This window comes from Vipera berus (genome assembly GCF_964194415.1).
Source record: "Vipera berus genome assembly, chromosome: 2".
Classification (NCBI taxonomy): Eukaryota; Metazoa; Chordata; class Lepidosauria; order Squamata; family Viperidae; genus Vipera; species Vipera berus.
The window spans coordinates 103,255,068-103,282,356 of NC_138203.1; the positions used below are offsets into that span (position 1 = coordinate 103,255,068).

The 27,289-nt window shown below is 38.2% G+C and overlaps 1 protein-coding gene across 1 annotated transcript in view; it reads right to left on the bottom strand.

Moving 5' to 3' along the window:
- The window catches only part of LOC308664271 (transient receptor potential cation channel subfamily V member 6-like), a gene marked incomplete at its 5' end in the record, with an annotated part of 126,266 nt that overhangs the window by 28,353 nt on the left and 70,624 nt on the right, over positions 1-27,289 (bottom strand). The window contains 7 exons of the mRNA XM_081321346.1: positions 788-1,000; positions 1,827-1,973; positions 4,156-4,331; positions 5,610-5,708; positions 8,025-8,165; positions 10,308-10,430; positions 10,843-10,940. Of these exons, the coding sequence (XP_081177472.1) occupies positions 788-1,000; positions 1,827-1,973; positions 4,156-4,331; positions 5,610-5,708; positions 8,025-8,165; positions 10,308-10,430; positions 10,843-10,940 (997 nt within the window). The remainder of the gene's footprint in view (positions 1-787; positions 1,001-1,826; positions 1,974-4,155; positions 4,332-5,609; positions 5,709-8,024; positions 8,166-10,307; positions 10,431-10,842; positions 10,941-27,289) is intronic.

Here is a 27,289-nt window from a genome sequence, read left to right on the forward strand (position 1 = left end):
TGAGCTAGAACTTGAAAATAACATTTAACGTAGCACAGTATTTAAACAAAATGATCCAGTTAAGATCTGCATATGTGGGACTGATTGGGGTAGATTGTAAGGGCGACTCCAAAATATAATGTTATATTTTATCTATATCTTAAATTTGCATTTTATTACAATTTCATCTTAAATTGTATTTTATTTAATTCCATTTTAAATTGTATTTTATCAAATTCCATTTTGGATTGCTTTTATCAAATTTTGGTGACAGTTTGTGGCTGGAACTTTGCACTTTGATATGGCCCAAGGGCTAATCATTAAAGTTGTTGTTGTTGTTGTTTGAGCTGATGCCAAGCTCAAGACTTCTGGTTTCACTGCAGAGGGAATAAGCTCCACAGGGTACTGAGAACGTCTGAATGAATGTGCACAGAATTGCTGTATAGAGCAACATCTTGTTATAGTAGGGGTTCCCCCAGTTGGTGGGATTCAGCCAGTTCGCACCAGTTCAGCAGACCCAGTAGCTAATTTTTTTGTTGCCTAGGCCCAGAATGGACTTCCAGAAATGGCATCCACACCGAGAACCAGTTGTTCACATATTTGAATCCCACCACTGGTTCCCCCACACACAAGCACACAATTATATTAAATGGATAATGCCACTACTTTTTGCCTGCCAGGCCAATTGTTCTTCAGCCCTTGGTTATTATGTCTGGTTGTGCACAATCTTCAGAGGAGTTGGTCTCTTGGAATTGAAAATTGTTAAGTGATTTTTACATTTTTAATAGACTCGTGTTAAAGAACCTACCTGCAAAAGTTTCTGAACATAGATTGTGTTGTCTCTTTCATTTGTTTTATTGCAGCTTCGCTCTTTCAGCGGCCGGTAGACACAACACATTGTGAAGCAAATCATGTACAGGACGTAGAATAAGGCCAGGATACAAAAATATGGCCGTCCGTACTTATTCCACTTCAGGCTTACCAGCTCATTCACAGGAGTAAGGTCGAGGATTCTTCGGGCCTGAGGGATGTAAAGCAGCCTGTGTTCAGCCTTTTTCTTAGAAATAAATAATTCTCAAAGACAGCAAAAGCCCTGAAAATGAAGTGGGTAATTGGATGATTTTTAAAAGGGAATGTATTGAAATATTCAGTGTTTCTCATTACTTGGGGAAGGAGCACTGGAGTCCTGGCTAGAAGTCTTCAGTATGTAAAAATGAAAGTGAATAATGCTAATTATGAAATTGATAAGGATGAAGATGCAAAAGCAGAACATAGTTTGAAGATGTGTGAGATCTTTGAGCAAGGCAGATGACCATTCATGGCTGAAATCCCCCCAAAAATCCACCATCCAAACCCAGTTCATATACTGGGTGGTGGCATTATTTCTTTAAATTCTTTTAAACATTGCATATTCTAATGAGCAATCAGTATGACCATAAATGTTGGCCTTTGGCTGTAATAAATTGATTGATTGATATGACCATAAGAGTGGCATAGGATAACACAAATGGGTCCTTAGCTCTCAGTCTGTGTAAGACAATGACAGCAATAGCAATAACATTTAGATTTACATACTGCTTCATAGTGCTTGACAACACTCCCTAAGAGGTGGAAGGCTGAGTCAACTTTCAGCCGGTCAGGATCGAACACCTGGTAGTGAGCAGAGTCAGCCTGCAATACTGCATTCTAAGCAATGCTTCACCAGATAATTGCCTAATATTTACTGAAACCCTTTACACATTTTTGATCACAGGGTGACATTAAGAAAGCTACTCCCTCTTTCACTGTCGGTAATGCCCTGACCAAATAAACCTGGATCTCTACTAGAAAGCCTTTCAACACAATACCTCTCTCTTTTTTGTGGTGACAATAAGTTCCAGAAGAGACTGATCATCACCCCATGAATCAATTTCCGTAAGGTCATACAAGGTAGACATCAAAGACCCAAAAGTCCATAGGACGTGTTTTCTTCTTTGCATGAGGTGGTTGAACATCTAATTTGGGGGGGAAAGAAAATTTTCAGTCAGCCCGGATGCTTGCTGTTGAAGGTGTGTTTGCTCCCACAACCAATAACTCTCATAATGCTTCTCTCTTTTCATTGACCAAAATGCAATCTAATAGAAAAGTTAGAGAATATAATAATACCATCAATAACTTGGCTTACACAGTGGAGTCACAGAAGTTTCCTTACATGTAACTAGCCTATTTGAAGGATTGTCTGTCTCCTGTAGTTTGCCTGTTCTGCGCATTCTACCCTTCTTTAAACTGGTGAGGGTGATATGGGAGAAAATTATGTTTTTCTCTCAAATGAGTGTTATATTTTTATATAAAATATTGTTTCCTTTTAAAAAAAAATTGTGAAACAACCCAGAGTTGGGTGGCCTGGAAATTTGATAAACTTCCACTCTGAAATGTAGATTCCTGTCCAGAGCATGCATGTCAAATATGCTATGCTAATACTTATAACTGAATATTTTTTGTGGCTTTAATGTAACATCACAAACTAGTAAGTTAAGGTCTCTAGCCTTTAGTTCTTTTACACAAATAAATATTTGCCCTGATGCTCCTTTTTGGTCAGGTGTTTGGGACTTCTGTTAAATCAAATCATTTAATCTTTTATAGTACAACAAGTCAGAAAGGCTGATGTAATTGTGAGAATAGAATAGAATAGAATAGAATAGAATAGAATAGAATAGAATAGAATAGAATAGAATAGAATAGAATAGAATAGAATAGAATAGAATAGAATGGAATGGAATGGAATGGAATGGAATGGAATGGAATGGAATGGAATAGAGCAGAGCTGGAAGGGACCTTGGAGGTCTTCTAGTCCAGCCCCCTGCTCAAACAGGAGAACCTATACCATTTCATACAAGTGACTCTCTAGTTTCTTCTTAAAGACCTCCAGTGATGAAGCGCCCACAATTTCTGAAGGCAAGCTGTTCCACTAGTTAATTGTCCTCACTGTTAGGAAGTTTTTCCTTAATTCCTGGTTGGTTCTCTCTTTGGTCATTGTTTCTTGTCCTGCCTGCTGGTGCTTTGGAGAATAGTTTGATGCCCTCTTCTTTGTGGAGCCCCTCAAATACTGGAACACTGCTATCATGTCTCCCCTATTTCTTCTTTTCTTTAGACTAGCCAAACCCAAGTCCTGCAGCCTTTCTTCGTATGTTTTAGTCTCCAGGCCTTTCATCACTTTAGTTGCTCTTCTCTGAACTTTTTCCAGCTGGATAAGGTGCCAAGGAGATTCTGAGTTTGAGTCTAATCTCAAATCATTAGATTTGATCCACCACTGTCTCTCAGCTTGACTTTTCCACTGGACCTTTATTATGAGGAAAATATAGAACAGAAAACTCTATGTATTGCCACCCCGTGCTCTTGAAAAAGGATTATATCAATCAAATAAATGAATAAATAAAATGCTCATGAAAACAGGTTCTTTAAAATGCATATAGGTTGCGTTTCAACTCTCTCAGTGATGCACTAAAAATTAAGATCTAATTTGTGATTGAAGAGTTCCAAAACAGAGGGGCTTTCAGCAATCTCCCTTTTAAACCAAACCCCTGAGGTATGGGGGAAGGGGAAGTATCTATTTACTGCCTGCCAGAAGGGAGCCATGAAGGGGCTAATGAAGGTTGAGATACAGCAATACATTGTTTTTCTCCTTTGTGGAGACCTTGCCAAGCTCACAACATATCCGCCTCCATTTTTACAAGGAAGGAGTTAATTGATAGTCTTTCCTAGAAGATTTTATACATACACTTTCAAGAAGAGAGGTATTGGTGTTGGTAAGTAATAGGACTTGGCATCCCCATTATGTAAGCTGGGCTGAGGGCTTTCAATGGAAATATAGCAGGATTTCTCTCAAAGAGACCACTTTGTCAGTTCAGGGATATTTCCCACCTTCATCTAGGGGAGCTTTGAAATCTGCAACATTCTGGAAAATGGCTCCAGAAGTGGAACAAGATAACAAAACTCCTACTGTGCCACTGGACTTAAAGACAACAATCTGAACCATCATGATGTTCATGGAATATAAATCACTCATAGCTTTTTTTTAAGAGTCTTACAATTTTATTGTAGGCCTTGTTTGAACACCTTTAAATCCTTCCTGAAAAGGGGGCATATACTTCCAACCAGAAATAATAAAAACAAATTGTAAAGAAACACTTTACTCACCACAGTGTTGCCCTCTACCCCAGCCAATTTAAAAGGGGTGAGTCCCTCATAGTTGAGGATCGCATCCAGGTCCCCCAGACCCTTCTCTTTCTTGTCATAGCAATGGAGAAGATCATATATTTGACATGCAGATGCCTTGTTAGGCTGGAGGGTTAAGATGTGGAAGACTGAATTACCTATCAGAAATTAAAAAGAAACAGAAATTAAGTTCATCCTTGTATCTTAAGGAGAAATTGATAAATAATTGATGCCTGTTCAGACTCTTCAGTCTTCTATTTTGGCTTATCAGGAAAAGGAGTCCAACGATTAAATACTGAAGAATGGAGTTTCCTGCACTGAATATTTGTGCCAAGAAAGTTTCGGCCTGCTGTATGATTTGGAACAGACTTTTTAATTTTTTAAAATTAAGAGATTCCAGGCCAACTTACTTAAACAACAGAGTCAATCAAAACAGCAATAGCCAGTTTGCATCATTCTGGGTAACCAGTGGAGAATGTATCATTCTAGTATGAAATATTTAGTGTACAGCAATTCTCTTCATAAAAAGCCAATACAACACTGAAAAGGTTCTTCTAACACATTATGTATTTAAATCCTTGCACGCATTCTGAAGTGATAATTGTGGAACAAGGTGATTCTTCTGATCACGTAGCTTGGCTCTTACAGCTAGTTTAGATTGCCTGCATTTTTTTCAGCGTACACATATAACAATCTTATGGCTCCACCCACTGCAACTGAGATGATGGTTTTCCATGACCGGCAAGGTTAAGTGAATATTTTTTGGAGAGAGGACAAAGAAATGCAGCCTGAAGCCCAACCCGCTCTCCCAATCTCCCACAAATCTGATCCCTCTATAGCAGACATGTCAAACACAAGGCCCGGGGGCCGGATTCGGCCCGCGAAGTGGTTTCATGTGGCCCACAAAGCCATCCTGGAAACAGTGAGGGAACGGCCGCCACTACCTTGGCCCTGGCCCAGAGACCCTCCTTCTGCCAGAGACCCTCAGATCTGTCCCACTCCTGCCCAGGCCCCCATAGGCACCCTTGATGCGAACGATGTAGAGCTGGCCATGCCCACCCAGTAGGTCATACGCACTCTAGCCACACCCACCCAGTAAGCCACGCCCACCCTGGCCATACTCACCCGGCCCCTTGAGGGCAGCCGCAGTGCTGATGCGGCCCTCAATGAAATTGAGTTTGACACCCCTGCTCTATAGGGATCAGAAAGGGGTTTTGGTAATCTCTAGCAAGAAGGACCACTATCTCTGCAAGACAGTATAGAGCTATATGCAATTGACTCAGAAGTATTGTATCTGTCTACCTCTGTGGGGTGATATTATTGGCGGTAGATAAGAGAAGGAGTTTCCCTTACTCAAGGGAAGAGTTGCACAAAGCACCTTCTCTTCCCGCATGCATGCCCTTTAACAAATTGCAGAACCTTTGAGGAAGGCATACCCAGGGAATCCTGCACTCGAATGTTAGCGCCATGTTCAATCAGCAACTGCACAATGGCTTCACTCCCAGCACATGCTGCAAAAGACAGGATGTGTTCCCCTGAGAAAGGAAAGAAGAAAGAAGAAAGAAAAAGAAAAGGAGGATTATTTTTGTTCATTATTTAAGCTTTAAAATATCATAGAACAACATATCCAAGACGAAAATAGTACGTAACATGCACACATACACCCTATGCATACATGCATACCCCCCTACATGCACATATACATTGTGATAACATATCTATATTTCCTTACCACCATACCAGTATTAAAGATCTTTTCATTATTATACCATCAGTTAAGAAAGATGCCCTTTACTCCAGTCTCCACTGTCATTAAACTAATCCAAATAACCTCTGAGAGTGTACATTTCCCAACAGAATTGGAAATTAGTTGGAATATAAGCAGCCAGAAGAGGAATAGGATGGCAGTATCTAGATATATCCACCTTTTATTCGCAATCTCACTCTGGAGTGTTACAATTTACTCACAGCCAAGATTAATGAGGAGTCATTACCAAAATGCTTGAAAATTGATCTATTAAGCATAGCTTAATTATGGCCTGAAACAGGTAATGAGGGGGCTCTCTAAGCATAGCATGGCCAATCTTCAGCTCCACTGCAGCCAACTGGGAAATCTGGATTACTGTTGGCTGGGTATTTAGCTGCTGTTAAAAAAAAAAAGAGTCTCCGAATCAAAATACCAGAGGAAACCAGAGGTGGAACAGCTTGCTAATAGCTAAAATAAATCCATTTATCTGAATTGTAGTGGAATTCAACTGAAGAACATGATGTCCTTAGGGAAAGTAAGAGGTAATAGTACATGGACACACAACTTATTGCTAGGGATGGGTCACCCTACATCTGCTACACTTGTAGTTCTTATTTTATGGACTTACCGTAACTATTTTTTTGTTTTTTTAAATGCACGAAATTATTACTCCAATAGACCTTTAAAACCATATTTTCTCTCAAAATAAACAACATCTTGATGCTTCTTTTGAAAAGAGAAGGTTCAGGAAGCATGAAAGTTGCTGTTCTTGTTAACATAGCAGATCAAATTAGCTCCTCTCTTGTTCATACCAGATTTAAACCAATGTGTCTTATCTAAATAAGCTAGGAGTTGGTGACAGAACTATGAGTTCTCCATTAAGAGATCTTCAGCACACTTCACTCTTTTTAGCAATAGTTCCTTGGGAACAAGCCAACACTAGCCATTTCAGAAAGGAGTGCAGATGCTTCCCTAGTCCTGACTAACTCTCACCTCAATCACAAATTCATTATGAGATCTTTCTTTTAGCCTCTTCAGTGGGAACACTATCAGCCTACTGATACAAGCATTGCAAAAGCTATTGAAATAATGCAGCTCTCCAGCTGTTTCAGAATAGTTTATTTTCAAAAACAGGCAGGGATAGTAAAATTATAGACTACTCTGAGAAGATACTTCTCTTCTACTTGGTGGTGTTTCCCTCTTTTGTATGGGCTTCTTTTCTCTTAAATGAGAAAGCTCTGTTGACTAAAGATATTTAACACAAATTAATTCATTTTGCCTTGTGGGGCAATGTTATCATTGTTTTTTTATTAATTTATTTTTTAAAATTTACTTCTACTCTGCCGCAATTAAATCCTTGGCAATCTATAGGTTATATAAATAAAAATTGAAATATCCATGCTGAGGTTAAAACCAATTGAAACAACCATAAGGATGATAACAATAAAAATACCCTCCCCCATAGGAGCAAAAACAACAAGAACAAAAAAATAAAACAAGAGTATACTTTTTAGTCACTTATATCCCTAAAAACACACTGAATCTCATTGTTACTATTGTTTTAAATGCTTAGACAATCCTTAGTGTTGGTCTGGGCAGCTAGATGCAAATGGGCAGCTGATCCATTTGGTTAAGTAGGAATGAGAAAACACTCTTAGATTCTCTTTTCTACAAAACTGTTTTGGAAAGGCTACACAAAACTCTTGTCCTCTTTTACATCTGGTCACTTTGGGTTGGTTGATGACTTCATGTTCCTCAACTGAGGATTGAGTTGTGTAAATGGGCAGATAAAAGCTGCCCATCCCAGATCAAGTGCCATAGAATGAATTCCTATTATTGTTATACCATTGAAAGATTTTTCCCTATAACCTTGCCCCTCAAAGTTATCCTCCTGATCCACCAGTTGCAGGTTAAGTATGTGGACCTTTAGTGACAGAGGAATGATAGCTGAGAAGACTACAGTGTTTTGGAGGAGAACACCTTGTGTATCAGAAGGACTCAAGGGACAAAACGCTCCTTCTTACCACAGAGTTTCCTCTACTTATGCAAAGTACAATGCAAATTGCAGATTATTCAAATAGAAGGTGTTTGACCGTCGACATACCAAAATAGAAAAGACCATCATTTCTTCTCCTGAAAACATATCCAGTAGCACGAGGTCCATTTACGTCAGCTCCCTTCTCAAGCAAAGCTTTCACCAGGCCCAGGTTTTTGTTTACCACAGCTATGTGAAGAGCTGTCTCCCCTGTAATACACAAAATTAACAACAACAAAAAAAACCTTGTAGCATCTTGAAAATCTACATGTGTCTGTGTGTGCATGAATGTGTATGTTTATATGTGTATATAAGCAAGTGTAGTCATGCATTTACATGAACTATAATCTATTTCATCAGATTATCATGGCCTCTGGTGACTCCAGAAAATCATGAAACGTTATCATCAGTTAATGCCATGTTGGATCAAGAAGAAGAGCTATTAGCTACTGATCTTACTTTATAAAACTCAGGTTTTTTTTTATAAAAATGGAGTCCCTGAGGAACTTTTCTTGTCTTATTAAATCTATGCCCCCCCCCGCCCAAATACACACCCCTAAAAGAGGCTGGCATCTACGGAAAAAGCTCTGCAACAAGAAGTAGTAGACTTATAACAAGGCAAATATTGGCTGGATGTTCAAAGAAAAGAGTAGGGCTGAAATAATTTCCTGCACTCTAGCTAAAAGATTGGGTTCTGGACCACGGAGAGTTTAGTCTGTGGTCTATTATATCTCCGCAGACTAAATTCTCTTTTAATTCAGATTGCTCTGTTTACTTCTTAGTAGCTCCTGTTAGGACCACAACACAAATGAGGAAACCTTTACTCCATGGAGCACAAAGTTATCATAATGCTGTTAAATTTTAAGTTATCTGTTATTTCCTCTACAACAGAAACTGGTTATTCCTCTGGAAACCATGATCAGCCTTCTTGAGAACTCATTATAGGATCAATGCAGTTTTTAGAATAGTATCTCATGAACAACATAAATACATATTTTAAATCACTTATAGTTTATATCAGCCTCATGCATTTTCAAAGAAGTTCATCAGGGTTAAATGCAGAAGGGAATTGAATTTGATTCAGTGTTAGTTTGGAGGCTGGATTTAATTATTAATGCAATTGCAAAGTTAATTGCCGTTAAAAATGAATACCCAGGTTCTCATTCAAGAGTGTTAATGTTTAATGCGCTGCTTCATATTCCATCTTGAATTTCTAAGAAGATATTTCTCAGGGGCCTAGTATGTATGAGGCAGTGGCAAAATGACTGAACTGTGAGGTCCTTGATTCAGATCTCACCACAAGCTTCCTACTAATCCATTTTGAATACGTAGTGCTTTAAGTTGCACTCTTATGTCCATTTACATTAAGATATCAGCAATTATACTTTTTATTCCTTTCATAATAATCTCTCAAGTGGAATTAGTCTTTTTTCTGTTTGTTTTTTAACACTGGGGATTCTTAGCATTTTCATCAGAATCACAAAAAAATGTCTTTCCACCAGAATCACAAACATTTCCACCAGAACTGCAAATTCTGTCAGTCCACCTATGAAGTTAGATTGCATTCACTTACAATGAGCCATTTTGTTGTCCATTCACATAATTTAGTTCTTTCCATTTCTTTTTGTTCCTAGTATTTGGTGTCATTTGAACATTTGAGTACTTCATTGTTCATGTCATATTTCAAATAGTTTATGGAGCAAATAAAATATTGGTCTACAATATAGATCAGGTTCGCAAATACAGTATACTCTTATTTTAAACAGGGCAAATTATAGTCTCAGTTGCACACACAGTTTATATGGCAAGTTATTAGCCAAATTAGCTACAAACATGTCTTATATGTCTAAAACAAATATCCTATAACATATCTAATATGTCACTGTTTCTGGGCACTGTAGAGAAAAATTGGACTTAAATGGTTATATTATCACAGTCTATTGTAGAATAAATGATGTTCTGGATTCATTTATAGTCACTCTTTTTAAGTATGTTCTTATGCTCAATAAAAAAGTGCATTTTTCACATCAGAAAAATCAACCTCCATACACTAACCCACTGAAAAGGTCCACCATGCCCCATAAACATCTGAAGATCTGGAAGTGGGCCTGAATGGTAATTGGAGAAAAATAACAGAACATCTTGCCATGAGTAATCCCATTATCTTATTTTCCATAGCTGGGTATCATGAAAAGACCCATTTCAATAGAGTTTCCATATATATATTCCGAGATTTTTTCCCCTTTGATTGTGAGCTAGAAGGTGACTAATTATGTTTATGATAACTAACAGTTTCTTCATTGATATTTTATTCAAAGAATGAGACATAAATCCAATAATCACAATAATTACCAGCATACAGCTCAGAGGTCACAGGTTCATTAACAAGTTCTGGAACAGCATTGATCAAGAGCTGAGCAGCTTCTAAGTTATTGTATAAGGCAGCTACATGAAGAGCTGTCTCCCCAACAGCACCTACAAAGAGTGTCAAAGAAAGAGAAGATGCCATGACATTGCAGTGATCTTGGGATGGTCCCTCTAGAGATAGCCACAACTAGTTTGCATATGACAATTATGTTTACAGGTAGAATGCTTGGGCACATCTATTTCTGGGATCTCTAGTATTGGGGCCTCTCTCCTAACAGATGATAAAGAAGAGTGCCCATGCAATATGCCTTATGGATTCATGAGGAGCAATTTTTGTTTTCCAGAAGTAAGTTTAGGGCATTTAGCCATCCTGCTCCTTCCAGGATCTGATGCTCTCCTTGCATATGCCAACCAACCAGCCACACATTTCTACCACCATCCTTCCATCTCTTTTTTGCTCCTCAAAATTTGCTTTTTCTTAATAGGTAATTAGGTCATGATAAGTAGCTTGGACCACTACCTCGTTCATGAAGGTCACAGGTATGACTCGCTATCAGCTTCTGGATGGCTGAGAGATCATTTTCTTTTGCAGCCAGGAGGAGGGGAGATTCCCAGATCCTGAAGCAAGCAGGAAGAAAAGGTAATCAATGCAGAATACTATAGATTACAATTCACATAGAAATATCTTTTCGTCATATCTGTTGTTGTCTTTCTAAACTAGGAAAAATATTATTTTTAATCATAAGGCAACTAAAAGAAATCCTGAGAAATACAGATATATAAAACTAGCTATCATCTATAACAGGTTATCTTCAATCAAAGGCCTGCCATTTTTATTATGTTTTAAAGGGGACTGTGTTATTTGCCTGAATATTACATAGAGGATTTAACATGAGAATTCAGCTAGACTTTTCATTTAGTATCTACAAAAAGATACAAATAAATGCAAGAGTCACTCAAAAATTAAAGGGCATATGCAAAAATACTATAAATGGTAAAGGTTTGTCAATATAGGCTACCAATCTGGAAAATTAAAGAAGAGATAATCAGTTATCTCCATTCCATTGTGTGATATTCCCTATGTTGCCTCAGCCTTGGGTGCCATGTTGCCTGCTTTCTAATTTAGATTTTCTAAATTTAATTTTAGAATGGTTATTTCTGAAGTTCATTAGTTCTTCATTTTTATATCATTCTTTCTCTTTTTACAGAATATTGAAGTACAAAGACTTAGTTATTACTTGGGTAACAACACCTTGGAAAGTCCTCAGGAATGGATTTTTTTAAAAAAACATGATAATTAATTGTTTTTATTTTTCTTACATAGAGGTCCACAGGGATTTTTTCAAAAGCAACAAATCAGCCACAAAATAGCAAATGCAAAATGTCAATGTAAATCAATGCAGAGTTAATGAATGTTGGGGCAATACAGATAAATAAGACAAAATCATATTAAACCCATGCCAATAGACATATTCTCTGAAACTTCTTTGATGCTTCACTTTACACTACAACCACAATTGTATTCTACTTTCTTTTGTTTTCTCAGAAGGTTCATTAAAAGTCTTTTTATTAAAAGAAAATTTTATTGGTTTTCTAGTTTTACACTTAAATATTTGAAAAGCAACGTGGCAGCTGAGTTGATCAATAATTCAATAACATACAAATATCATTAAATGTTTCTTCTCTTTTCCCCTTGGTATTTACTGTCTCATATTTAAATTAATACAATTCTTATTATATCAATTAAATAAAAAATAACTTTCTTACATTTATCAATAATTTTTAGTTTATACATATCCTAGTTGTTTTAACATTGAATTTTTTAGACAATCAATGTCCTCATTAATTTTTCCCAATTTTTAGTTTCCCGTTAATATTTATATTTAACGTTTAATATTTATAATTTCCAAGTTTTGTTGTTGTTGTTGTTAGCTGCGAAGTCGTGTCCGACCCATCGCGACCCTATGGACAACATTCCTCCAGGCCTTTCTGTCCTCTACCATCTTCTGGAGTCCATTTAAGCTCACGCCTACTGCTTCAGTGACTCCATCCAGCCACCTCATTCTCTGTCGTCCCCTTCTTCTATTGCCCTCGATCTTTCCCAGCATTAGGCTTTTCTCCAGTGAGTCCTTCCTTCTCATTAGGTGGCCAAAGTATTTGAGTTTTAGCTTCAGGATCTGGCCTTCTAAAGAGCAGTCAGGATTGATCTCCTCTAGGACTGACCGGTTTGATCGCCTTGCAGTCCAAGGGACTCGCAGGAGTCTTCTCCAGCACCATAGTTCAAAGGCCTCAATTCTTTGGCGCTCAGCCTTTCTTATGGTCCAACTTTCACTGCCATACATTGCAACTGGGAAGACCATAGCCTTGACTATACGCACTTTTGTTGACAGGGTGATGTCTCTGCTTTTTAGTGTGCTGTCTAGATTTGTCATGGCTTTCCTCCCCAGGAGCAAGCGTCTTTTAATTTCTTGGCTACAGTCCCCATCTGCAGTGATCTTGGAGCCCAGGAAAATAAAATCTGTCACTACCTCCATTTCTTCCCCATCTATTTGCCAGGAATTGAGAGGGCCAGATGCCATGATCTTGGTTTTCTTAATGTTAAGTTTCAACCCAAGTTTTGCACTCTCCTTCTTCACCCGCAACAAGAGGCTCTTTAGTTCTTCTTCACTTTCTGCCATTAGAGTGGTATCATCTGCGTATCTTAGGTTGTTGATATTTCTTCCGGCAATCTTAATTCCAACTTTTGATTCATCTAGCCCTGCCTTTCTCATGATGTGCTCTACATATAAGTTAAATAGGCAGGGCGACAGTATACAGCCTTGCCGGACTCCTTTCCCAATTTTGAACCAATCAGTGGTTCCATGTCCAGTTCTCACTGTTGCTTCTTGACCCGCATATAGGTTTCTCAAGAGACAAATAAGATGGTCTGGTACTCCCATCTCTTTAAGAACTTGCCACAGTTTGTTATGATCCACACAATCAAAGGCTTTAGCATAGTCAATGAAGCAGAAGTAGATGTTTTTCTGGAACTCCCTAGCTTTCTCCATGATCCAGCGTATGTTGGCAATTTGATCTCTAGTTCCTCTGCCTCTTCGAAATCCTGCCTGTACTTCTGGTAGTTCTCGATCCACATACTGCTGAAGTCTAGCTTGTAGGATTTTAAGCATGACTTTACTAGCATGAGAAATGAGTGCAATGGTGCGATAGTTTGAACATTCTTTGGCACTGCCTTTCTTTGGAATTGGAATGTAAACTGATCTTTTCCAATCCTGTGGCCACTGCTGACTTTTCCAAATTTGCTGGCAAATTGAGTGTAGCACTTTTACTGCACTGTCTTTTAAGATTTTGAATAGCTCAGCTGGAATACTGTCACCTCCACTAGCTTTGTTGTTGCTCAGCTTTTCTAAGGCCCACTTCACTTCACATTCTAGGATGTCTGGCTCGAGGTCAGTGACCACCTCATTGTGATTATCAGGGACATTAAGCTCATTCTTGTATAGTTCTTCTGTGTAATTTTGCCACCTCTTCTTAATCTCTTCTGCCTCTGTTAGGTCCCTGCCATTTTGGTCCTTTATCATGCCCATTTTTGCATTAAACGTTCCCTTCATCTCTCCAATTTTCTTGAAAAGATCTCTGGTCCTCCCTATTCTATTGTTTTCTTCTATTTCTTTGCACTGTTCATTTAAGAAGGCATTCTTATCTCTTCTAGCTATTCTCTGGAATTCTGCATTCAATTGGGCATATCTATGTTTTTCTCCCTTGCCTTTCGCTTCCCTCCTTTCCTTAGCTATTTGCAAAGCTTCCTCAGACAGCCATTTTGCTTTCTTGCATTTCTTTTTCTTTGGGATGGTTTTGGTTGCTACCTGTTGTACAATGTCGCGAACCTCTGTCCATAGTTCTTCAGGCACTCTGTCTATCAGATCTAATTCCTTAAATCTATTTGTCACCTCTACTGTATATTCAACAGGGATATGATTTAATTCATACCTGAGTGGCCTAGTGCTTTTCCCTACTTTCTTCAGTTTAAGCTTAAACTTTGCAAGGAGAAGCTCATGGTCTGAGCCACAGTCAGCTCCTGGTCTTGTTTTTACTGACTGTATAGAGCTTCTCCATCTTTGGCTGCAGAGCATATAGTCAATCTGATTTCTGTGATGACCGTCTGGTGGTGTCCATGTGTAGAGCCGTCTCTTGGGTTGTTGGAAAAGAGTGTTTGCTATGACCATCGTATTCTCTTGACAAAATTCTATCAGCCTGTGCCCTGCTTCATTTTGTACTCCAAGGCCAAACTTGCCTGTTATTCCGGTTATCTTTTGGCTTCCTACTTTAGCATTCCAATCCCCCATGATGATAAGGACATCATTTTTTGGTGTTAGTTCTATAAGGTGCTGTAGGGCTTCATAGAACCGGTCAATTTCATCCTCTTCAGCACTGGTGGTTGGGGCATAGACTTGGACTACTGTGATATTGAATGGTTTGCCTTGGATTCGAACTGAGATCATTCTGTCATTTTGAGGATTGTATCCCAGTATTGCTTTTCCTACTCTTTTATTGACTATGAAGGCTACTCCATTTCTTCTGAGGGATTCTTGCCCGCAGTAGTATACCTGATGGTCATCTGAATTAAATTCACCCATTCCTGTCCATTTTAGTTCGCTGATACCTAAGATGTCAGTCTTGTCATCTCTTGTTTGACCACGTCCAGCTTTCCTTGATTCATGGATCTTACATTCCAGGTTCCTATGGAGAAAAAATCTTTACAGCATCGGACTTTCCTTTCACCACCAGACACATCCACAGCTGAGCGTCCTTTCGGCTTTGGCCCAGTCGCTTCATTCTTTCTGGCGCTACTAGTACTAGCCCTCTGCTCTTCCCCAGTAGCATATTGGACGCCTTCCGACCTGAGGGGCTCATCTTCCAGCGTCATATCGTTTTGCCTTTTGGTACTGTCCATAGGGTTTTCATGGCAAAGATACTGGAGTGGGTTGCCATTTCCTTCTCCAGTGGATCACGTTTTGTCAGAACTCTCGGCTATGACCTGTCCGTCTTGGGTGGCCCTGCACGGCATAGCTCATAGCTTCATTGAATTACGCAAGCCCCTTCGCCACGACAAGGCAGTAATCCATGAAGGGGTTCCAAGTTTTAAATAACCACAATTCCCTTTATCACAATTCATCACAAGATCTAATGTTCAGGATGTCTTATCTATTTGAATTCTCAGCATCTTACATCAACTAATTAGTATTACAATATAATGTTCTTATTTTCTGGTAATTTCTGCTGCTTTATAATTGCCTGGTGGTAAGTGTGACTTCAGGTGTCTGCATCCTAGTGACGAGCCATATTGCTATGACCAGTCTTTCATCTGCCGGTTTGGAGGGCTGGCCCAGATAGAGCGGAAGGGCACTCTAGTGGGGATCCCCTCCTTGCTGGTCGCCCCTACAGGGTGACTTTCAACCCTTTCCAGGGTCCCCTCAGTGAAGCGAAACTGGACTCGGAAGACAGAGCTCACCTTCCAGACGTTCCTGGCGGCTGCATTGGCAAACCAGAAGGCAAGTTCACTAAAAAATCTTGTGTTTAGTTAGTCTGAGTCAGAAGAATGATAAAGAGTTGCACATGAGTAGATTTTATATAGCTCAGTAATAGAGAAAACTTTAATAAGATGTGGATCCTAGGAAAAGAAGACACCAGCTTTTACATTTTTGTTCATATCTACAGTAGATATTGAGCTAAAGAAATGAATATTGCATTGAGTACTAAAGTTCAGATTTAGTACAAACTCTGAATATATATTTATGTGCACACTTTAAATTTAAACTTTAAAAAATGACATGGAACCTATTTAAGCCATCATTAATTTTAAAAAAATAAGTGTAGATGGCTGAGGCATTCTCAACTGCTGAACAAAATACTCTCAATTTTTAAAACTTAATTTGTGGTAAAAAAAATCTGGTGAAACCTAAAATGTGGAAATCCATGAGAATTTTTGCTTGTCTTATTGTACAGAAATGTCATCTATATTACGGTTGTTATTCACTTTTTTTTTACTTAGGAAATTGGAGGTTAGCATTATCCATTTCATTATAGTCACTCCATTACAAACTATAGAAATAGCATTTCATAAATATGTAAAATATTGCAAGCAGAAGTGTGCTTGAGTCCTCCCTTCTATTCTAAGCCAGCAGTAAATATTTAAAACCTGAAATCTCTCAGTTCTATTAAGCTTGTCTTAATTCTGTCCTACTAACCATAACAGATCTTACACTGCTAAAAGTTAAACACATTTCTTAGCTGATGAATGCACCTCCAAGGATGGACTTATTGAATCTATAAGTTTCAGCTAGCTGACCACCAGGAGATCAATTTAGCATTTTCCTAATAACAGATGCAGCATAAATAGATCAAGTTTCTGTGTAAAAGAAGCAATACATGTTCTACTGAGTCAGTGTTCCTCTTTTTACAAGGGCAAAGGTGCTGCTTATATGCAATTTTCTAGTTATCTACCAACTAAAATTGCTGATAGCATAACATTAAATCTGGTCAAAAGAGCTAAAACTCTTCACTATTTTAGCATCAGAACGCATAAGGGGAAGTATTTTGGGGTGGCATTCAGATTAAATTCTTTCATTAATTAAGTTGATAACATTATTCTGAAGAACTCACAGATTCTGAAGAAAACTCATAACAGGACTCACTCCCATCTACCTTTAAAACTATATTTTAGCACTACTGTTTTAAATGAAAAGAAAATTATAAACTATGGACTATAACAATTAGTCCATTGTTTCCAACCCCTGTTCACTGTGGAATCCAAAGTACTTTCATTTGAGAGATGATTGTCTGGACTAAACGTGAACATATCTCTCTGGTAATTGGTTCTGCTGTAAATTCCTCTTACAATTAAGACTTTTTGAAAAAAAATTCCAATAGAAAGTGGTTTCTTGTGGCTTAATATGTTTACTCCATGTCCTCAATGCTGGAATTAGAAAGAACACAGATCTTAAGTTTCCATATGACATATGTTGAGGTATTTTTTTTAATAATCCCATTTATATCCCGCCTTTCTCCGAAGACTCAGGGCGGCTTACAATCTCAAGCACAAATCAATGTGCTTAGCAATAGCCTTCATTCTATGTATATGCCTGCTTATTAGGGCTTTCAGCCCCCCCCCCCACCAAGCGGCATTATTACAAAGTCAGCTTATTGTCCCCAACAATCTGGGTCCTCATTTTACCTACCTCGGAAGGATGGAAGGCTGAGTCAACCTTGAGCCTGGTGGGACTCGAACCTGCACTAATTGCAGGCAGCTGGTGTTACTTAAGGAGGCATTAGCCCTCTGCTCCACCAAGGCTCTGAAGTAGTCTTACATTCCCTCAATCTTCTCAAGATGAAAAAGTCCAAGTCCTTCAAGCTCTATTTACAGGACTTTGTTACTATCCCCCAGAACAACTTTCATTTTCTTAAAACTAAAGTCTATGTAGAATCATCATCACCATTAGTAAAACTAGGAATCCCACTGAGAAAACAGATTTGGAGATACCATATTAGCTAGGACATGATTATTATCACATTATTTATATAGCCAATGTAAATAGCCAACCTCTTGGAATTGCAATAGGCATCATTACAGTTTTTTTCTTCCTCTCTTAGATAATCTAAAACTCTATGAAAAAGTAGAGGATGACATGATCAGATGAGCTCACTATCAGATCGTTTTTGGCATAATGGGCTCTCTGTCAAAACAAGCTCCAAAGAAACAATTGTATCAGAATATTTAAACCTATTTATTTGTAAACTGGAGGAATGTTGTCCATGGGGTCGTGATGGGTCGAACACAACTTCGCAACTAACAACAACAACATTTTGTAAGCTACTCCCTTGCATCTGTGACAGCCCAGAAGGATCAATCATAATATTTCTGAACCAATACAACCATCCCCTTAAGGTTAAATAACTATATTTATTTATATGATAGCCGTGTTCCAATACCTAAAAGACTTCCACAAAGAAGAGGGAGTCAAGCTATTCTCCAAAGCACCTGAAGGCAAGACAAGAAGCAACAGATGGAAACTAATCAAGGAGAGAACCAACCTGGAACTAAGAAGAAATTTCCTGGCAGTTAAAAAAATTAATGAGTGAACTTGCCTCCAGAGGTTATGGGTGCTCCAACACTGGAGGTTTTTAAGAAGAGACTGGACACCCATTTGTCTGAAATAGGATAGGGTTTTCTGCTTGAGCAGGGGGTTGGACTAGAAGACCTCCAAGATCCCTTCCAATTCTCTTACAGGGAAGAGGTTGCTCCACTCTCTCAGACTCTGGATATTTGTGGGAAGGAAAGAACCAGCCTAAATCCATTCCAGGATTGTTAAATATAATTTTTTCAAGATTCAGGAAGAAAAATACAATATACCCAGGTCTCTCAGTGCAATAATATACGGAGTATTAGAGTCTGATTTATTTTGGATGTGCTCAACTTGTCCAGTTTCCTTACAAAACTGTAGGAGGACCTATTTTCAGGAGAGATTGGGGGGAAAGACATATTGTGTTCCAATATTCAACTGCAGATAATAAAACATTGCATAACAAGACCTTGTGCCTATGCCAATTGTGAAGTTAGGCTCTGAAACACTGAATGACCCAAACATTATTCCTATAATTATTCCCCATAAACTGCCATAAATAAAAAGTAGAAGCGAAATAAGCTGAGTTCTATAACTTGGTTGCCAACTGTATCTCTCTCTTCGTTTATTCAAAATCTATGAAAAATAAAATGCTGCATTTTATTCAAAGGAAAGAATACAGAATATTTTTCTCCAGCCTCTGGCCTGCTTCTCAGTTTCAATCAGAGCTGGCTAAGAAATTCTGGGAGTTGAAGTCCACACCTCATAAACAGTTGCCAAGTTTGAAAAAAAAGAAGATCTAAAACTGGGGTCCCCAACCCCCAACCCCCAGTCCATGGACCTGTACCGGGCCACAGCATGCCAGCAACTGGTCCTCACAAACAAGCCAAGCCCCATCCGTGGGATGCAGGCAGCACACAAAACCACTCGCCCTCCAGTCCGCAGAAAAATTTTCTCCACATAACCGGTCCCCTTGTGCCCAAAAGGTTGAAGACCTCTGAACTAAATGATTAAATTAATGATTATTAAATGAATACACAGAAAGCATATTTAGTTTTATGTATTTTCTGCTAAGGTCCTACAACTGAAAGACTCCCTATGGTTTATAGATCTGTAAGGTTTTGGAATAAAGGGACATTAGTAAGCAGTCCATACACCAAGGGCCATCAGGTAAATATCATTGAAATGCCAACACATCATTTCAGAAAGAATTACATGGGAAAGCTTACTTAATTTCATTCTCGTCTCTAATGCTGTTCTTGGCTGTTTCCCACTTGAATTGTCTAATGACAGAATACCAACCTACAGTCAATGGGTGTGTGGGAATAGCTGAAGAATGTCAAGTCCCAACCCCAGGAGGGATCATGCATGCCAGGCCAAGGTTGACTTCAGTGAAGGAAAACAGAACCTGTCAGAAAGGCAGGGGATCTACTGGGCCAAGTGCCACACCTCAGCCCTGATTCATTAAGCTCCCTGAGCTCTGTGCCAAGCAAATGCCCTGAAATGAGGAGATGCAATCAGCACTGGCTCCAAGCAGGAGCTCAGGCTGAACTGAAGAGAGCCTGACACTGATTCCTGGCATCCTATTCCCTCCTGTTTTAGAACTATCAGAGTGCAGCGATGAGGTTTCTTTAACCCTCCTTCCATTTGTGGGAAAGGCTGGTGTCAGGGTTCCTTTACTGATAGTGCCTCATGAGGGCTAGCCTCATGAATTCCCTGAAAGGCAAGGGAAGGCAAGAATGGGAAGCAGGCATGATGGGAAACGTGCTCCCTCCCCCCTTTTTTTAGGTTGGCCTTTATAAATAGAAGTCACATAATAAATGGTTCCAGGAAGAAATGTACAAGTATTACAGGATTTAACATTTTAGATGCACACACGGACCCCTCTTCCTTCTCACCTGCCCCTTTATTTGCCTCTCCCAGATTGTTAGAAAGCAGCAAACAAACAGAGGGAGCAGAGGGAGCAAAAAAATGTGGAATTGTGGGTGTGTTCCTGGGTAAAGGAACCAATACTACAAGAATTTCCTAATAGCAGCAGGGAAAATAGTCTGGAAGTATATCCAAAAAACTAAGCACCAGTCATGAAATTTCAACATCCCCCCCCCCCCGAATCTCAGTGAAAAATAATGGTTACTGTTTTGCAAAACAGGCAAAAAGGGAGGCTGTGCCTGACTCCCCCTTAAAAATTATTTCCTCTGTAATCTTTTTCTATCTGGTCTCCTCACAGATAGAAATTATAATTTATATTATAAAAGAAGAGGATGGATTTAAAGGGGTATCTTTTCCCTTAGCAATGTAGTTAAACGCAAGGGAGAAGATACCCCTTTAAATGAATTTAGCAGTAGCATGGAGCTGCACTTCCTCATATACTACAAAAAGAGAGAGTCAGGCTGTGGTCAATGTTTCCGATGGTCACTAATGCCTAAAATCAATTGACCTCATTACTAAATTTGCTTGGCAATGTCACTTTTAATGGAAACCGGATAAATGGACAAAAGTGACTTGAATTAATTGTTTTTTTTTTCAGAATAGTTCTTTGTATTGTTTGCACACTCCTTTTTTCAGGCACCACTGAATGCTGAATGCTATTACTGGGCAGATAAAAAAGATAATGTGTTTTTATGCATTCTCATAATGTATAATAATGAAATATATGTACATATACTGTACAGTATAGATATATAGATATAGATATATAGATATAGATATAGATATAGATATAGATGTTAAATGTTTGTTAAGCATTCAGAATACACTTGGTTGGTCCCAGACACGGGACAAATCTTATTTCCTGTTTCAGCCTAGCCCAAGGCCATCTACAGGCAGTAGCCACAGCAGTGGCAGCTCATATTTGTGTAAATTTTTTGGCTTGCTAACAAAGAATAAAGGGAGACCGATAGATATAGATATAGATATAGATATAGATATAGATATAGATATAGATATAGATATAGATATAGATATAGATATAGATATAGATATAGATATAGATATAGATAGATATAGATATAGATATAGATATAGATATAGATATAGATATAGATATAGATATAGATATAGATATAGATATAGATATAGATATAGATATAGATATTAAATGTTTGTTAAGCATTCAGAATACACTTGGTTGGTCCCAGACATGGGACAAATCTTATTTCCTGTTTCAGCCTAGCCCAAGGCCATCTACAGGCAGTAGCCACAGCAGTGGCAGCTCATATTTGTGTACATTTTTTGGCTTGCTAACAAAGAATAAAGGGAGACCGATATAGATAGATATAGATATAGATGATATAAATAGATATAGATATAGATATAGATATAGATATAGATATAGATATAGATATAGATATAGATATAGATATAGATATAGATATAGATATAGATATAGATATAGATATAGATATAGATATAGATATAGATCAAATTTAGAAGATGACTTTGGTTGGCATACAACACAAAAAGCAATTTTTTAAAAAAGGTGAAAGAACAGTTGGCATCCGAGCAGAAAGCATTCAGCAACACACCAACTCATAAAATCCTACAAGGGAGCCAACCAATCTAACTAAGGAAAGTTTTCAGAGACCTTTAAAAAAAAGCCAGGGTGGGGGCCATACTGATCTGGGGTGGGGATGCTAATTCAGAGGGTCAAGTAGTGGCAAAGAAGTTGTGTTTCCTGGGTTCCATTAGGTAACCTCTGTGAACGAGTTACCTAATGGGACTCAGAGCACACCCACTCTATCTGATTGCAACAGATGGGTAGAAACAGTAGGAGCTAGTTAGTCCCTCAGATACAATAACGTAGTAATAACTATCTCCAAGTTACTGTTACGCTGTGTAGAAGAAAGAATGGAAGTAAACTACAGAGTCCCAAACACAAACTAGTGTATTTGAGCAGAATGTTAAGAACTCACTGCCCAAGAACCACAGTTTCTCAGGTTTCCTGAGCTGCAGTGCTCCACCACAGTATTTCCCAACTTCAGTCACTGTAAGTTGAATTTTGAGAATTGGAGTTTGCTTACCTTAAAGTGGCTGAGGTTGAGAAACATTGTGCTAGCACACATACCAGGGTCCTTCCTCTGTAAGGCATTTTCCTTTATGCAAATGGAAAAATACCAGAATATACAGTATGTTCATTTGGGGTTGGGTTGGGTGAGGGAGCAATACAACTCTATGGCATTATAACCAACTTCAGTTCACACTGACCAGGGCAAAATATGAGCAGCGAAGAGAGTTTTATGTAGAATTTTTCTTCTTAACTCAGTGGTTCCATTCAATTTAAGGGAACAGGAGATAATGATGTCTATTAGTTTCAAGCTCAGGCTAGATTGGTCTTTTTCATAGTAGCTACAGATCTTGGAAATCCAGAACTGTTTTTAACTAAGGTAACCAGTATAAAAACAAAATACATTCTATCAAGTTCATGTCCCATCACAATCCACCTTAGTGGTCCTGGTTCTGATCCATCCAAAGCATCTTATAGACATCATCCCTGCTCTGTTTATCTCCTCTTAGTTCCATCTAAGTTCTACCAGACTTTACTTCTAACTCTTTAATATTCTCCCTAGCTCTATTGGGAGCATCTCCCACAAGCTCTTTTGTTTTTTAAAAGAAATTATCACCCACCTGATCTTTCAGAATCTGCTGAATGTCTGAGGATTAAAAAAAGGCAACAACAACAAAGCAAGCTCATTAAAACTATATATCATACTGTTTTAATTAACATTTAATATAAAGAAGAGAAAATGTTCCCTGTCTGCTTTTAATTATGGGGTTTTATGGGGAGACTTGCCATAGGAATGACAATGTTTAGTTTCAGATATTATAAAAATGAATTACTTGCCAATGCAGAAAGATAATGATGTAAACTACAGGAGTAATAATAATAATTGATATACTGAATTATTATTCTTTTACCTTCTGGCAGAGATTCTTCTCCTCTCTTTCCCTTCAATTTTTAGACATAATGCCAAGTTGGAAAATGTTCATTGATGCATTTGATTATGTTTTACTTATAAACATATATGTATATGTAGAATGGGACGCGGTGGCTCAGTGGGTTAGGACGCTGAACTTGTCGATCGGAAGGTCGGCAGTTTGGCGGGTCGAATCCCGAGTGCCGCGTAGCAGAGTGAGCGCCTGTTACTCGTCCCAGCTTCTGCCCACCTAGCAGTTCGAAAGCACGTAAAAATGCAAGTAGAAAAATAGGGACCACTCCGGTGGGAAGGTAACAGCGTTCCGTGCGCCTTTGGCGTCTAGTCATGCCGGCCACATGACCACGGAGACGTCCTCGGACAAGCGCTGGCTCTTCGGCTATGAAACGGAGATGAGCACCGGCCCCTAGAGTCGGAAACGACTAGCACGCATGTGCGGGGGAACCTTTACCTTTTATATGTAGAATGCTAATCAAAAACAAATGTATTTATCTGTAGCTCAAATATGTCCTTATTTAAACAGTCCAAAAGATGTCTGAATAGATTTTTCAGCTGGATATTCAGTAAAGAAAGACAATCTTATTATATTCAGTAGCTTTTCACCCAAGTAACTTAAAATCTGAAAGAGTCCAGTGACATCTTTTTGGACTTAATTTTTTATTAACCATCATTTGCTTTCATGAGTTCCATCTTACCTCATCAGAAGCACAAAGTGGTATAATCTCTCCCACTATGTTATCAATAATTCATTTTTGTATTAGATTGGAACTAATGTTTTGACTTTTAATTAGTTTTAGCTGCTAATGTCTGGTTTTTCTTTTCTTCTTAATTATCTGCAACTAGAAGTAGTCTAATTAATGGATTCTGTTATAGAGAAATACCACATATCAATCTAAAAAAAGAGTTTAAAAAGATTTCCTCATTGAGAAATTGGATGATTTCATGGACATATTTTATGTAGCTTGGAGTTAACAATATCAAAAATGGTTTGCTACTGCCTACTTGCAGAATCAGATTAGAAAAGATTAAAATAAATGTGAAAATGCCAACCTTATTACTGTCCTGAGTAGCAAAAGGCACCAAAGAAGATTGTCAAAGCTTTTGGCAGAAGTTCATGTCTCCAACAGTGTTCTGGGAATTGATTTTGCCCAACCAAAGCCAAGATTAAAAAAAAGTAAAGACATGCTTGAACAAGCTCAACCTGGGATGACTACATGGATCATTCTATGCAATTTTCTTGGCAGCAAATCAATAGTGGGTCGCCATTGCTTTCTTTTTCAACTCCACAGCCTCATCCAAATACTAACCAAACCCCCAAAAGCTTAGCCTTTGGCCGTTAGCCAACTTTGACTAGGTCTTGCCATTTGCATGGGGAGAAAGACAAGAGTTTTGCAGCTGAAATCCTCTGAAAGGCCACAGAACTACCTAATGTGCAATTTTTCCCAGGTCCCCTGCTAACACAGACCTTTATTATTACTTGCTTTATTAATGAGATCAGCTTCTTTACTGCTTTCCTTACCTACTTATCATTTATAGTGGGCTGTTAGTGACAGAGTTGCCTCCGCCAAAGGACAACTTCAACATTAATAGTCCTTAAAATTTCATAGTACATAAGAAAAAGTAGCAGAGCTGATAATTTGAAACTTGTTTTCCATTATCTACTTCATGAATTCTATAATTTCCTCCAAATTTCAAATCAAACTGATAAAAAATGTGTCAGTACTGCAGGTATAAATATACTGAGAACTGACACAATTGCTTTTCTTACCCTAACTTTTTGGAACATATATTTATGTCAGTTCTTTTGGCAAAACCACTAGTTTGCTGACATTAGGGGCTTTGCTTCCTAAGCTATTAAGATTTTCTTCCTCCATTAAAACCTCTTGAGGCAACTGCTTTCACACACGTTCAGCCTCATTTTGAACCTAAAATGCTGCCATAAGTGCAAATTTGAAAGTAAATTCTATCTTGCACTAAATTCAAATACATTGGATAGAAGGTGGGATCAGCAAGGTGACAGTGATGAATACGCTGTAGCAGCCATTTTGAAATAGTCAACCAAAGTTCTTTCGTCTGAGAATAGAATTTCCCTTTTGTTGAACTCTATTTTTCTATCTTACCAACCACAAAAAACTAGAATGGCTTCATGCCACAAAACAATATCCAATGTTTAAAATATCTGCTGATTTAATACGAGTTTAAGCTATTTTATGTTTGCTCAAACTCCATAAAGGAAAAAAGCGAAAGCTAAGCAGCTTTTTACAACAAATGAATATGTATTTATTCAGAAGATAAATACTTCTGTAAAAATGTATGCATTACACAAGCAAACCAGAAATTCATTTTTACTCCAGAAGTGCACTATACATTTTAGTTATAAAAAATATTGTGTGTATTTGTGCATGTGAGAGAGAGTCTGTGTAATCTCTTTGAGTCAATTTTAACTCCTGCCAACTGCCTTTATAAATCCCTGCAGTTTCCTTGGCAAGGATTTTCAGAAGTGGTGGGCCCTTTCTTCCTTCCTAGGGCTGAGAGAAGGTGAATGGCCCAAGGTCACCCAGCCAGCTTTGTGCCTAGGACAGAACTAGAACACACAATCTCCCAATTTCTAACCTGGCGCCTTAACTACTACACCCAAATGGTTTTCAAGAAATAGTATGTAAGTTATATATTTTTTTAAAAAAATCTACATTCCACACCTAGATGTATCTCTAAAATATCTTTGTACATTTGTTTGAAGACAGATTCTGGGAAACAGTTGACGATGAATGCCAATTGCATAAACAACAGACTGAATTAACTTCAGAATTATAAACTGTTTGCAAACTCTTTCCTTTCAGTCTTTCAGAATAAACTTAATAGTAATAGGGCCTGAACAACTACTTTAGTGAAGGCATACTTTGCTTCCCAGAAAGCACAGTACTTTCTTCATTGAGAGAAACTCAAGATAAGTATGTATTCAGAGGTATTACAGGATAGATTCCTCCAGAAAGTGTGCCCAAATAGCTGAGTCAATCATGTGCATTAGGTGTTCAGTATATTAGACAAATAGAAGGCCAATAGATGTCAATAGAAGCATCATGGTAAGGAAATCCTCCTTCTGTAATCTGTCCCCTTGAAGAAGATTTAACACATCCCTCTTAGCCCAGATGTCCATCTTCTTCTTATATATTCAGAACGATGTACATCTAGTGATGCATATTCTTAGTACTGTAGGCTATGCTTGTTTCTCTTTGATACTTGGATGATGACATACAATGGTGTGTCACATCACTGGCACACCAATACAATCATTGTTCCTACTGAGCCCCAAGATGGATTCTTCCCATTGACTGATGAGTGAGCAAAAGAAGAGTAAAAAGTTGAGCTAGTTAGCAGAGATGAATCAATTGAGGAGGGCTAGGTTGGTTCAACGGCTATCATAAAATAGATTTATGGGTCTCAGGACTTCTTATGCTGCCATATTGTTAACAGCAATAGAATAGCAAAAATTCTATGGCCAAACTTCTAGGAAAGTAAAACATAGTAGAGCATTAAATCATGAAGCAAAAAGTACCAATTTTCATACCAGACATTCAACTGCATTTAACAAACATTTTACCAAATTTGAAATCGTGCCACTTTAGATATCACAATATTCTTGTCAGCTTATAAATGGATGCAGAGGTCAATGGGAAGCAGACAATTTTGTCATAAACATGCAAAGTAAGATTTATCATGGCCCAACTCATTAAAAGGGCTTTAAAGTAAAATTGAGGGGGAATGGTAACCAATCTTTAGAATCTCTAGAACACAAAACCAATTATAAATCCCAAGAAAACAAATCAAACAATGAGGTAGGGAGTGATGAGAAAAAAGAAAAACTCAAATAACAAGGAGATCCAGGAAACAGGCATAAAAGTCTTAAATGTTTATATAC